Raw genomic sequence first — 12,815 nt, forward strand, 5'->3', positions numbered from 1 at the left:
AAAAATCTGCAGAGATCTATGCAGAGTCCGAAACATCGGCATATAACTAGGGACGTGGATATATCCGTAACTCTTTCAAATGATATATCAATCCACGAAAGCTTTAACACGTTCATATAGAAATATTTTATTTAAACCACCAAAAAGTTAAATAAAAATACTTATTTTGGTAAAAGTTTGTAAGAAGAATTTATAGCAGTATCAAACAAATTTCGTTTCACTAACACTTCTCTCTTAAAAATATTCTGACATATTTGTAGTAGGGTGTGTAGTTTAAAAACGGAATCGATGGAAAGGTAACATTTACGCAATTGGCAAAAAGGCTTGTCAATAAAAACCTTTTTGTTTGTTAATATTTAGTATAAGGGAATAGCAGAGAAAAAATCTATAACATACCTTTCTCTGCAAGCAATTAGAAAATATAATTTAAACACAACGCTTCTTAGATAATTATAACATATTATATTATTATAGGTACTTTACTATTTGAAATATTTTTTTTCTTAAAAAATAGAGGTAAAAAATTCTAATTTTATTTTTTATATTTGTAAAGAGTAATAGAAATCAAGTAATTATAAATATTTATTTACTGCCTAGAAGCATTTTTCTAAAATCATCATTACTTAAGGCTGCTTTTTCAGGACAAGTACTCGATGTTGAAGTAGATGTTATTTGTAATGACTTCTTTTGTAGAACGGCTGGCATTAGAGACAACTTTGTACGGGCATGCTCTCGACTAAAACAAATACAACATGTTATAGAATTGTAGAAAAAAATGTAATTATGTTAAATAATTAGTAACAGTTAACATACGGTCCAAGTGATGAATTTAATGATTGTGACTTGAATCTAGCAACTGGTGGATACAACTTTTTTTCTGTGATTTTACGTTCTGGTGGTTGACTCAAGGCTACTGATATTGTTTTACCGTCAATTACCATATTGTCAGTTTTAAGAAGTGCATTTGCAGCAGAAACCTTCATAAAAAAATTTAAATTTATTATTACTTAACATTTATTTTTAAATACAATTAGTTATTGGGGATATTTTATTTTTGTCACCTCATCTTCAAAATCAACATATGCCAATCCTTTTGAATGTCCATTTCTAAATGTTACAATACGGACATCTTTTAAGGCTCCATATTCTTTAAACATATTTTCTACGTCGGTTTTTGTGCTGCTGTAAGGCAAACCTGAAAACATTATTTCTTTTGTTATTAAATGATTGTATTCGATTATTTAATAGGTAATTTTGAACATTGCCTATAGTGATTCGAAAATAATAATGGATAATCAATTATCCAGCTATCCGATTTTAGATTATTAAAAATAATTATTAAGATATTTGTTTTTATGTAAACAGAATATACATTTTTAAGATTAAATTTTTCTATAACACAACAGCCAGTATAAATATTAAATTACTTCAATTGATGTCAACTTACCTTTAATAAACAACTTATTTTTTTCAAGTTGAGTAGGAAACCGTAGCCCTGTTGCTCTACTTTGCTTATCAGGATGACATTTAGACACAAACATTGGACGATTGTTTACTAGTACACGATCTTGTTCTAATGCTTTTGCTACTATTTCCTATGTTATGAAATTATAGTGTTACTACCAAAATTATTCATCTTTATATAATACACTAACCGGTCTTTCAAACAGCACATAGCCAAATCCTTTGGAACGATTCTTAAAATCTTTTACTAACAACACTTCACAGTGTCCGACTGATGAAAAAGCATCTTTAACATCTAGTTCAGTCACAGCAAAGTCCAAATTGCTTACAAACACTGCACGATCTTCTTTGCCTTCTATCTCGAAATGACGTCCACCTTTTTCCAGGGTGATTTCCGCTAAATTAAAAATTATATTCATGTTTAAACAAATAAAAAAATATAATTAATACTATCCTAATTATGACTACTGAATGTGTTTACCCATTCTTTTTAATATTTTCCTCATGATTGACACAAAATTTAAAGAACTTTATATTTTATGAATGTTTAAAATCAACAGAATAAAGCAAGATAAAAAAAATTGTAACTACAAGTTATTGGAAATCCCATAATAATAATCTATAGTCACCTATGTTATCATGTGAATGGGAGCTTCTATATTTGTAAATAAACCATAAAAGCTTATCAGATAAAAATAGTACTAAACAAACGACAAAATTAAACCAAGAAAGGAAATATAAACATAATATAATATTAACACGGAATGCATATAGCAGCTACACTAGCTCTATAGTTTACCTTTGTGCCTAATTTATAATTCTATGCAAATTTATAAAGTTGAAATTATAATATTTAATACCTGGTTTAGATTTTTTAACAGGTGATGGTCCTAAATCATTTACTTCTTTTTTATTGTAAGGCACTTTAAAGTTTCCATTTGAATTATCTTCATGAGGTTTTTTGGGTTCTTTCTCTTCCCACTTAAAAAATAAAGAATTAAAACAATGTGTTTAATAACACATTTATAAAAAAATAATATTACTTTTCTCTTTTTAGCTTCTTTCTCCTTAGGTCCTCCTTTATTTTCTGTTTGTTCTTTTACTCGAATGTCTTGTACTTGCTTCATTCTATATTAAAAATTGATTCATACATTTTTTAATTTTATTTACTCGCCAGTTTGTTATAATGTAAAATGTTTATTGTCTATCATTTATCATTAACACAGTCGATTATTATGTTTAATTTCTTTTTTTCTATACTAAACATCGCTTATATTGTTATATATTTATAATATAATTTATCAAACTCAACTATAAATATTTTAATTGGTAATTATAACAAAAATGAAGATATTTATTTAAATACCAATATTATTTAAGATCCTTGGTTGCCCCGATTTTGGATATGAATAAAAACCTATCCAAACAAGATAAAGAAATTAAACTGTATAATGACTCCGAATTTGATAGGTCCGTCTACTGCAGTAACGACCATCTAGTAATGTGATTTTCAAAACAGAACATTTCAAAATGGCATAATAATTACTAAAAAAAAAGTTTCTTTCTTTCTCTTATTTAGTTTAGTTTTTATTACATCTAAAATCAGGGCAACCGTTTTGCTGTACCCTGTATAACAACTGTCATGAGAATATAATTATTGTAGTCCCAAGATAAATAAAAACATAGTAACACATTTTTAATAAATTTATATTTTTTGAATAAAGAAAAGATTTAGTATCTTTATTTTAAATTATATAATTTACTTTAAATATATAACAAGTAATGCATTTTTATATTACTTACTTGGATTTAAACTTGTCTTGACAATTTAATAAACTGTCTAAATCTCCGTGTAAAGACTCATACTTGATCCATTCCATACCTATCGTCTCTGGCGAATCTGTGTTTGTCATTAAAGCTCTCGTAAACAGTTTTCTTACGTGTTTTTGATCTCCAAATTGCCTAAAAACCCACATAAAAATTATGTTGGAGAAATATTTTAATTATAATATTAATTAATATACAATATTTATATTACATTTCTAAATTAAGATATTTTATCCAATATGAAGATGAATGGTTATGTCCAGCATTTAAAATGTCATTCCACATATTCCGCACACGTTCCATGTCCCCAGTTATAATTGCTTCGAAATCTGTCCACCATAAAAGCAACTCACAAGATGGATCTCCTTCATATCCATACCCTTCAAAATCAATCAAAATGTTTCAAAAAACGTTTGATATTTTAGAAATTTGGCTTATTCAATATGTAGTACCTTGAATAAGATATTTTTGAGCATGTTCCAACATTAATCTTACATCTTGAATTCGTTTCACTTTAGTTTCAGGATCTGTACAATTAAGACGTCGCCTCAAATAGTATATATATGTTAAATATAAAGACCGGTAATCAGCTGCTGAGCTAAACCATGAACATAATGCCTTTTCCATGATAGCTGTTATATATATATATATAGATGCTATGTTATTATAAAAAATGGTTTAAGTAAATAAAAAAAAACAAGTAACAAATTTACCAGTGATTTCATCATGAGCTAAACTGTTAGCTTCAGCTTGAATTAAATATGTACACCAAAGGATTACAGACCACGGACAATTGGCTACTGATCTCTTACAAATATTTAATATAGTATCTGCTTCTTTAATTGTAAAAGCTACATAATCTACATAGTCAGTCCAAAGAGATTGTTCTAATGGGAGATCTGCCACTGCACGTTCAAACAAACAAATTATTCTATTTGGTTTGTTACCTCCTTCTTTAGGATTTTTTTCCCAACTTATATACTCCAAATAAGGATTTAAACGATCTTTAGCTTCTTTTGATAACTGTAAATTATTAGATGTTATTATTAAAACTAAATTTTTAAATAATAAGTAATTGATTCCTAAAGATTGTTACTCACCAAATTATCTTCAAAAACTTGAATTTTTTGTAATTTGCTTAGTGCTCGTTTATAACCATCCTCCACGGCTTTGTCTTCTTCTATATTTTCTTCAACTAACCACTGTTTGTATTCAGCATAGGTATGTTCCATGTCAAACAGAGGAACAGATAATTGCCGACGATACAAATTGTTAACACAACGTTTTTGTTCATTTATAGACTTTTCATCAGTACTTTCCTAAAATAAAAACAAAAAGAAATATTATGAAAATAGAAAAAAATGTCACCATGTTATTTTTCTTTTTAACATTGCCTAACTTTAATCCAAAGTACTTGTGTAAATGTATATTATACCTTTAAAGATGCCAAAATTAGTTTTTCAAATACAATATAAACTTCCCAAAGAACATTGCCGTTTGGCACGTGAAGACCTCCAGCTGCTAATGCTTTTTCCATCAATTGTCTTATAGTATCTGTTCCAGCATTATCAGTCATGCATCCAATACTAAATTGTACATATTCTAACCACAAATCTATACCTGCAGGTAACAATCAAAATAAATTTTGAATAGTATAATTATTTAAAGACTTAAACTATTAAAACTTATTCAACATTTTTTGATGCAGTGGGAAAAACTTTTTGGAATCTAACTTGTATACAAATATAAATTTATAATTTTATGATTATGGTTTTACTAGAATGTAAATGCAGTATTAAAAAAAAAATGCATAACTAAGAAAGTCCAATAATTTAATAAACTTTTTGTGTGATGGAATTAACTAACTTTGTTTCGCAGTTGGTAGGAATCAAAGCAGATATACTTTCAATTGAAAAAGTTAACTCATTCAATTTTTATAATAGGTTTTTACCCAGTAAAACACATGATATTTAGTAAAGATTTTACACTTTAAAATAGCGGTATAATGTCCTCTTAATTAATCAATCAAATAAAAATATATAACATATTACAAAAATAATAATAATTCTACAAATAAAATGTTTTACTTAGATAATCTTTCACTCCTTTTTCACACAAATCAGTTACATGCCTTTTTTCTTCATCAGTAGTCGCAATAGAAATTTCATCTTTTATCCAATCTAACCACAAATCTAAAAAAAAACATACATAAGTACAACAATAATTACTCACTACATAAAGTAAGTAAAATACACACTTGAGCTTAAAGGATACTTTTCATGTAAACGTATTCTAGCCTTACGTATTTCTTCCAAATCCTTAGCCTCTCGAAGAACTGCTATTAGTTCAATATGTGCATCATAATCTGAAGGATTACTTAGAATCTAAAAAAAAGTACCCCGTGATCATGTTTATTTAATGCAAACAAAAAATATTCTAAGTTTAAAAGTCCCAAATCTGGTTATAACTTTAAAAGTAAGTATGATATTGAATTTCTTTCTTAACCACAATGTTAAGTATACAGATATGCACACTAAACTAATTAAATATGATTTTTTTTATTTTTAATTAAGTTTTCATAAAATATTACATTTTTTTAAAAATTTTAAAAGTTAATTTTTTTTTAAACTGAAAATTAGAGTAACTGAAGAAATCTGACTTCACCATCGTATTTGGTATTCAAAAACAAATAAAAAGTACATTCTCAGCTCTACATCGAAGCTTCAAATTTAAAAATCTTAATGGGATGGTAATATATATTTGTTCCCAACATTTTTTGTCTAACACGTTTTTCAGTCCTTGATGGATTTCAAACAGACAATAAAAACAGCAAAATTCAACGATATGTAGACAATGACATAATTTAAAAAAACTTGAAATTATCAAAAACATTTAGCATACAAAAACATTTTGTAAAATAGTCATTATTTTTTTAATAACATTATTTTCAAAAGTAGGTATGTTATGTCTGTATAATGTCATGCTACTAGGGTTTTATAATTGATTTTTTTCTTCTTTAACCATCATGTAATGAGTAAAACAGATTATGCATACTCAAAAGTATTACAGTGTTCAAAGAGTTTTAGATTTTCAGTATTACCAATACTATGGTGCCATTTAAGAGGTAAGAGGAGAGGATTAAACTAATGCATTTGAAATATTAAGTACGAAGGAAATTAGGAATGTTTAGCTTTATTAAAATTGTAAACCATGCTGTTTTAGTGTTCTATAATGTTCAGCTCCTATACTATTACATTACTGGTTAAATTTTATAAGTAGCTGTTTTTTACATTTAGTGGTAATTTTGTGCAACAGCATAACATTACCAAATCAGTTTTTAAGAAATGTTAAGTATTTCTTTAATGGAACTAACTTTATTTTCCAAAATATCTACTTTCTTCTTCAGTTCGTCTTGTTTAAATTTTTCATACTCTTCGTCGTTAGAACCTCCAGAAGAAGATGAGTCTGAATCAGAGTCTACGTCCATTTTTAACTTAAAAAACTACCGAGATAAAAAAATAATGTCTATATAACTCAAAATAATAATACAAATGGAAAATTAACGAAATTATTTTTATAGGTATTAGGTCTATAATTTTAAAAACAACTACGATTTTAAAACTACGTTACCATTCGTTTTTACTTATTAGTATCTATATAATGTTTAGTGTTTACTGTAAGTGATAAGAAAGCGTGTTGTATAATTCCAAGAGCTAAGTTCTTCCAAATAATGATAATATGTGATAAGAAATACAGACTTGTAATAAGTTATAACGCCTAAAAAAAGTCATAAATCATATTGTACTATATGGTAGATGGTAGAAAAAATAAATCAAAACACATAATGTACATTAGATAAAACAATAGAATATAAATCTTTAACTCGTATGCACTACTTAGAACATACACTTACAATTAACTCAACCTTCAAATCCTACTACAGTTATCGTTTTTTTTCTTGAAGAGTCGTTCCTAGATAGATTATTAAAATTCATAAATTACATTATTAACCCTCTTGGTATAAATGCTATTTATTTCCGGTTTCCCGAAACTCTTATTTCACGCCTCATTTTATATTTTATGGATGTAATAATTAAAATATTCTGTGCATAAAAAAGATTTTAGAACATTCTATCGGTAAGATAGGTTAAAATAATTTAGAGGCCAGACGAATTTAAAAGAAGACATTCAAGCAGAAAATATGTGGAGTTAAGAGTACTTAGATAAATACAATAATGTTGAGAAAAAGGTGGCGACAATGTGACCCTACATAAATAGATTAGGTCGAAGAAGATAATATGTTTAATATTTACAACATATGTGCCACACATACATGTACATAATAATACCTATATTATATATTATAATGCTTAATGCATCAAATGCATTTGTAAGTTTTGATATCCGCCAAAAAACATATAAATACCATCGTTTGTATCTGTATAATATAATCATAAATTACGTTAATAAAGTTTAGTTTTATAAAACCAGTCTGTGTAGATAAAAACAGATTATAAATTATATAGATGAATTAGATATTAGGTTTTATGATAATTCAAGTTCTCCATATGTTTACAAATGTTTATTAGGAAAAATAACACAATAGCTTTCCACCTTTATTCTTTGACTAGGTTTTTAAGAAACGAGCGGAGGACATATAGAAATGTTTAGTATTATTTCTTATTCTTATACATTAACATACTACTATCATCATAATCATTATAATAATTTTAATTATATAATTTTTAAAAATGATTATTTTTAAAAAAATACAAGCAATAAATTAAAAAATGGACTAATTTAAATTTTTGTAGAGAAATTATATTTTTTTATTGGATGCATCAATATTATCTTTTCCATGAAAAATGTCATTCGGGCCAAGTGATAAGAACCCTAATTTTCCATCGAACACATTTTGTCGCCGAAACGACTATTAATTGTTATTGTAGATCACGATTTATCTTAAATATTTTTGTAGATCGAATGTCGTTTCAGAAAAAAAACTTATTGAATACCATTTTTTAAAATATTTTAGCAAACATTCAAATTAGCGATATTAATTAAATACTTTTGTTTTCCAAATAATTCCGATTATTTTAATTCAAATCATACAAATTAGTTAGTTAATCTGTTAAAAAAGTAGATAATTTATACAATTATTGAAATATCAGTATGCTTTCTAAACTCAGACTAATAAAGCCACCGGTTCCGGCAAGTTAGTATATTAACATTAAAATTATTTCAAAATTATTATTTATTGGAATCCAATTTTCATAGGTTACAGGCTTATTACTGCCTGGGAAAGTAGTATAAGGAAGTACAGTGACCAAAAAAACGGAGGTGGTAAAAGTAATAAATCTAAACCTTCACCTTTAATACAGGTATGTCTTGAGTCTTGTTATAGAAATAATTAAAAAACATCAACTTCATATTATTGTATTTGTAACTCATTAAATATGGTAACTAACTTAACTTGAGTTCTTTGACTAACCTGTTAAATGTTAATTAAAACTTAATAGTTTCATTGGCGCAACTAGGAGGGTGCAAAGGGGACTTTAGCATCCCCAAACTCAAAATTATCATTCCCCAAAATTCAAGCCCCAATCCTTGATTATATGCATAAAATTTTAATAATGTTCTCATTTTTGTTTTCAAATGTTTTATATTATATCTAATAGTTTGAAAATTGAAGGTTAGAATTTTGATTAGTCAGGTATACATAGTTTTGGTATCCCCTAAAATGTAGGTCTAGTTGTGCCTATGAATAGTTTTCAAAATTGCTTTAGATACTAATATTACAAGCTATTACTAATATTATCTTGCTGAATAGAAACAATACATATATTAATTAAAATTAAACATTAATGTATTTTAGTATTTTATTGTTACCTAATTGTATTTTGAAGTACTTAGTATCTACAATTAATTTATATTATTTATGTTACACAGTAATATTTTATTTATTTATTAAATTGTTAATATTTTTAATGTATCATAAAACAGAATTTTAAAAATTAAAATTTGATTTTTAGAAACTAATTAAATTTGTATTTATTTACAATTTGTATATTTATAAATTATAAATAAATATAAAAAATTTGACATATTTATATAATATTGAATCCTTTTAGGTTGTTAAACCTATTAAAAAAAAATTATCAAAAAAAGTGAAAAATAATTGTCTGCCTGCTGCATTACCTATAAAAGAAATTATAAATACTGAATGTAAAGAAAAACCGCTGAAAGCTTGTGTGACAACTAATAATGTAATGTTACTAACAAATATATGCATAAACAATTGTATTTTTTTATAAATTTGTAATATTCTTGGTATATTATTTAGACTCAAGGATATAGTACTAATAATAAGTATCGTAACTTATTGCTGCTCGGAGGAACACTTGTCCTTGCAGGTGGTTTATATAGTGTAAGTATCATTGTAGGTATTCTATTTAATAACTTTTACTAAATTATTTTGTTTATTTTTATTTACTAATTTCTTAAACATTTTTCAAATTTACAAAACCAGGTGTGGAGTTCTGATTCAAAGAGATCCAATTTAGATGATAAAGATTTAAAAAAGACCATTGCTAAAAAAGGTAATACATAAAATAAATTTAAAAAATTATGTTTTTAATCTGTTAAGTTTTTGGCTTTTTCATTTTTTAAAATGGTTTAAATTAAGTACAATACTTGATCAGACTAGTTAAAAATAATTTAGTTTGTTATCGATTATATGGATATTAGTTTTTTTAATAATACTATGCTCTGTTTGTATTGGGTCGTTGCAATAACGTCTGCTTTGGAAGAGGCATAAGTAGAGGAAATCGAGGTCTGGTTTCGTCGCAGCTACCAGTTGCGATGTGCTAATGATGGGTATTCTTTTTTGAAACAGAGTATAGTGTTAAATTATTTTCAAATATTAAATATAGTAGATATTTTAACAATTGACACTTAAAATATACAGTATTAAAATCCAAAAAAAAATCTTTTCTGACTAAATTTCTGGTTATAGTACTGACTATAACTATAGTCATTAAACTTATTACTTATTATGTAATCAAAGCATATTTTTTCAATTTATGTATTAGATATTTTTTCTGTTAAAAACCATTTACTAAGAAAATGTATTTGGTTTAGAAAAAAAATCGCGCAAAACAATTCAAATACCTCCATCTTCAAAATCGATTCCTGACGATGTACAATACTTACTTATTGGAGGCGGTACAGCTTCATTTTCAGCATTTAGAGCAATCAAATCTGCCGATCCTACTGCTAGAGTAAATTCATTTTTATATTTTTTATAAAAAAAATTAATAATACTCATAAATGTACTGTTTGTAGGTTTTAGTAGTATCTGCTGAAGGTTACCTTCCTTATATGAGACCACCCTTATCAAAAGAGTTGTGGTATAATGATGATCCAGAAACAGCCAAATCACTAAATTTCCATCAGTGGAATGGTACTACTAGAAGTCTATTTTATGAACCTGAACCGTTTTATACACCAGTGGAAGAATTAAACACTGCTAAAAATGGTGGTATATCTTTGGCTCGTGGCTGGGAAGTTAAATCAATTGACGCATCGAATAAAATGGTTACACTTCAAGATGGAAAACAAATAAAATATCAGAAATGTTTAATTGCTACTGGTTCTGTTCCTAAAACACTTAAAATATATGATGACGCTCCACAAGAGGTTAAAAACAAATTCTCAGTGTTCAGATCTATAGTTGATTATGAAGATTTATGGGATGATTTGACCCACGCAAAATCTGTTGCCATCATTGGTGGCGGGTTCTTAGGCAGTGAACTTGCAGCATCGTTGGCCACGAAAGGGAAAAAAAATGGAGTTAAGGTATATCAAATATTTAAGGAAAATGGAAATATGGCTAAAGTATTACCAAAATATCTTAGCCAATGGACAACTGAGAAAGTGATGTTTGAGGGAGTGGAAGTTGTGTCTAATACAGAAGTAGAGGCCTGCAATTTAGAATCTGATGGAAAACAAGTGAATTTAATTCTAAATAATGGTAAAAAAGTAAGTGAAATTAAAATGTAGTCATCAATTTTATCCTTGTCTAAAAAATTATAATTTTATAGATAACAGTTGATCATGTAATAATGGCTGTGGGCGCTAAACCAAATACTGAATTAGCAGTTAATGCTGGTTTAGAAATTGATCCTCATCTGGGTGGTTACCTAGTAAATTCAGAACTGAAAGCTAGAACAGATTTATACATTGTATGTGCATAAATATATATATATATATACAATATACAATAATACAGTGAAACTTATCTTAGCCGAACTATGAATAAACTGAAAAACTTACAAGACAGAGTTTGTGTGTGGTCTCCCCAAACAGCTTTGCTTACATATTTTTCTAAATAAGATAAAAAAGTGCATATTACATAATATTTTTTTATTACTGTGTGATTCGTTTTAGATAAGTTTCACTATAATAAACAATGCAATATTAAAGAAAAGTGTTATTTTAGGCAGGTGATTGTGCTTCTTTCTATGACAAACAGCTAGGAAGAAGACGCGTTGAACACCACGATCATGCTGTTATCTCTGGTAGATTGGCTGGAGAAAATATGGCTGGTGCTTGTAAGTTTGAATTATGCATTCTATAAACGATAGTATAGTATTTTAAATCTACTATACATTAAAAAGGAATGATAGTTATAAGCTTAAGTAATAATTTATACTTTTTAAATTTGTTTAGAAATGATGAAATTTAATAATCACTTTAATTTAAAAATTTCAGCCAAGATTTATTCTCATCAACCTATGTTTTGGTCTGATATTGGACCTTCAGTAGGCTATGAAGCAATTGGAATTATCAATTCTTCATTGCCCACTGTAGGTGTATTTGCAACACCCAAAGATGTCGCATCTCCTACTAGTGAAGTAGAACAGAATGTCTCATCTCCTAAAAAAGAATCGGAACATCAAAACACAGTATTCAATCCAACTGATTATAGCAAAGGAGTTGTATTTTATCTTCAAAATGATGTTGTCGTTGGCATTGTTCTATGGAATTTGTTCAATAGGATGTCAACAGCACGACAGGTACTCGCATCGGATAGATGTTACCGTGATCTCAATGAAGTTGCTAAACTATTCAATATCCATGGGGAGGCATCATCATCATCATGACCTTATTGATGTTTTTGCAACATAATTATTCTGTTAAACCTGTTAGTACTAAAACAGGACTCATGAGTATGATTAACTTTCATGTATAGAAACAATTCATAATATATTTTTGTACGGACTGATAACTTTTTCCATTATTTTGTCATTAAACTTCTTTATTTGTAAATACATCACTAGTTAGTATGTTGTTAGAAAGTATATTGTTAATGAAATATTGAATGCAATAGTAATATTTTGGTTATTTAGTAACACATGTTTTAGTGTTATTAGTTATTATCAACTATAGTTTTATGAGTATTATATACATATTGGTTTTTTAATTTTTTTAAATAAATATGTAAATTCATTTCAAAAAACGGT

General features: G+C 27.1%; 2 protein-coding genes across 4 annotated transcripts; one reads left to right on the plus strand and one right to left on the minus strand.

Annotated features, from left to right (window-relative positions):
- Window positions 1-456: 456 nt before the first annotated feature.
- LOC126841791 (squamous cell carcinoma antigen recognized by T-cells 3) lies at window positions 457-6,934 on the minus strand. The gene is made up of 16 exons (XM_050578446.1): window positions 6,665-6,934; window positions 5,549-5,675; window positions 5,379-5,483; window positions 4,727-4,911; window positions 4,392-4,610; window positions 4,005-4,314; window positions 3,744-3,923; window positions 3,503-3,671; window positions 3,268-3,426; window positions 2,508-2,592; window positions 2,325-2,445; window positions 1,656-1,861; window positions 1,448-1,595; window positions 1,062-1,195; window positions 814-977; window positions 457-736 (listed from the first exon to the last, which is right to left on the minus strand). Exons 1-16 carry the CDS (start codon window positions 6,776-6,778, stop codon window positions 583-585), a joined length of 2,580 nt encoding a protein of 859 aa, XP_050434403.1. The 5' UTR covers window positions 6,779-6,934; the 3' UTR covers window positions 457-582.
- A 1,280-nt stretch (window positions 6,935-8,214) lies between these two features.
- On the plus strand, window positions 8,215-12,580 carry LOC126841944 (apoptosis-inducing factor 1, mitochondrial). 3 transcript variants are annotated; one of them, XM_050578763.1, is made up of 10 exons: window positions 8,215-8,506; window positions 8,569-8,672; window positions 9,423-9,557; window positions 9,635-9,718; window positions 9,821-9,890; window positions 10,414-10,571; window positions 10,636-11,331; window positions 11,394-11,534; window positions 11,792-11,903; window positions 12,064-12,580. In XM_050578763.1, exons 1-10 carry the CDS (start codon window positions 8,464-8,466, stop codon window positions 12,453-12,455), a joined length of 1,935 nt encoding a protein of 644 aa, XP_050434720.1. In that variant the 5' UTR covers window positions 8,215-8,463; the 3' UTR covers window positions 12,456-12,580. The 3 variants fall into 3 exon arrangements, with proteins under 3 accessions (XP_050434720.1, XP_050434721.1, XP_050434722.1); XM_050578764.1 differs by having other exon boundaries at window positions 8,217-8,506; window positions 10,432-10,571; XM_050578765.1 differs by lacking the exon at window positions 9,423-9,557 and having other exon boundaries at window positions 8,218-8,506.
- Window positions 12,581-12,815: the final 235 nt, after the last annotated feature.

This window comes from Adelges cooleyi, unplaced genomic scaffold (assembly GCF_023614345.1).
Source record: "Adelges cooleyi isolate 19-005CV unplaced genomic scaffold, UGA_ACOO_1.1 ACOO_flye_CR_arks_rails_tigmint_CR_PRNA_41, whole genome shotgun sequence".
Lineage (NCBI taxonomy): Eukaryota > Metazoa > Arthropoda > Insecta > Hemiptera > Adelgidae > Adelges > Adelges cooleyi.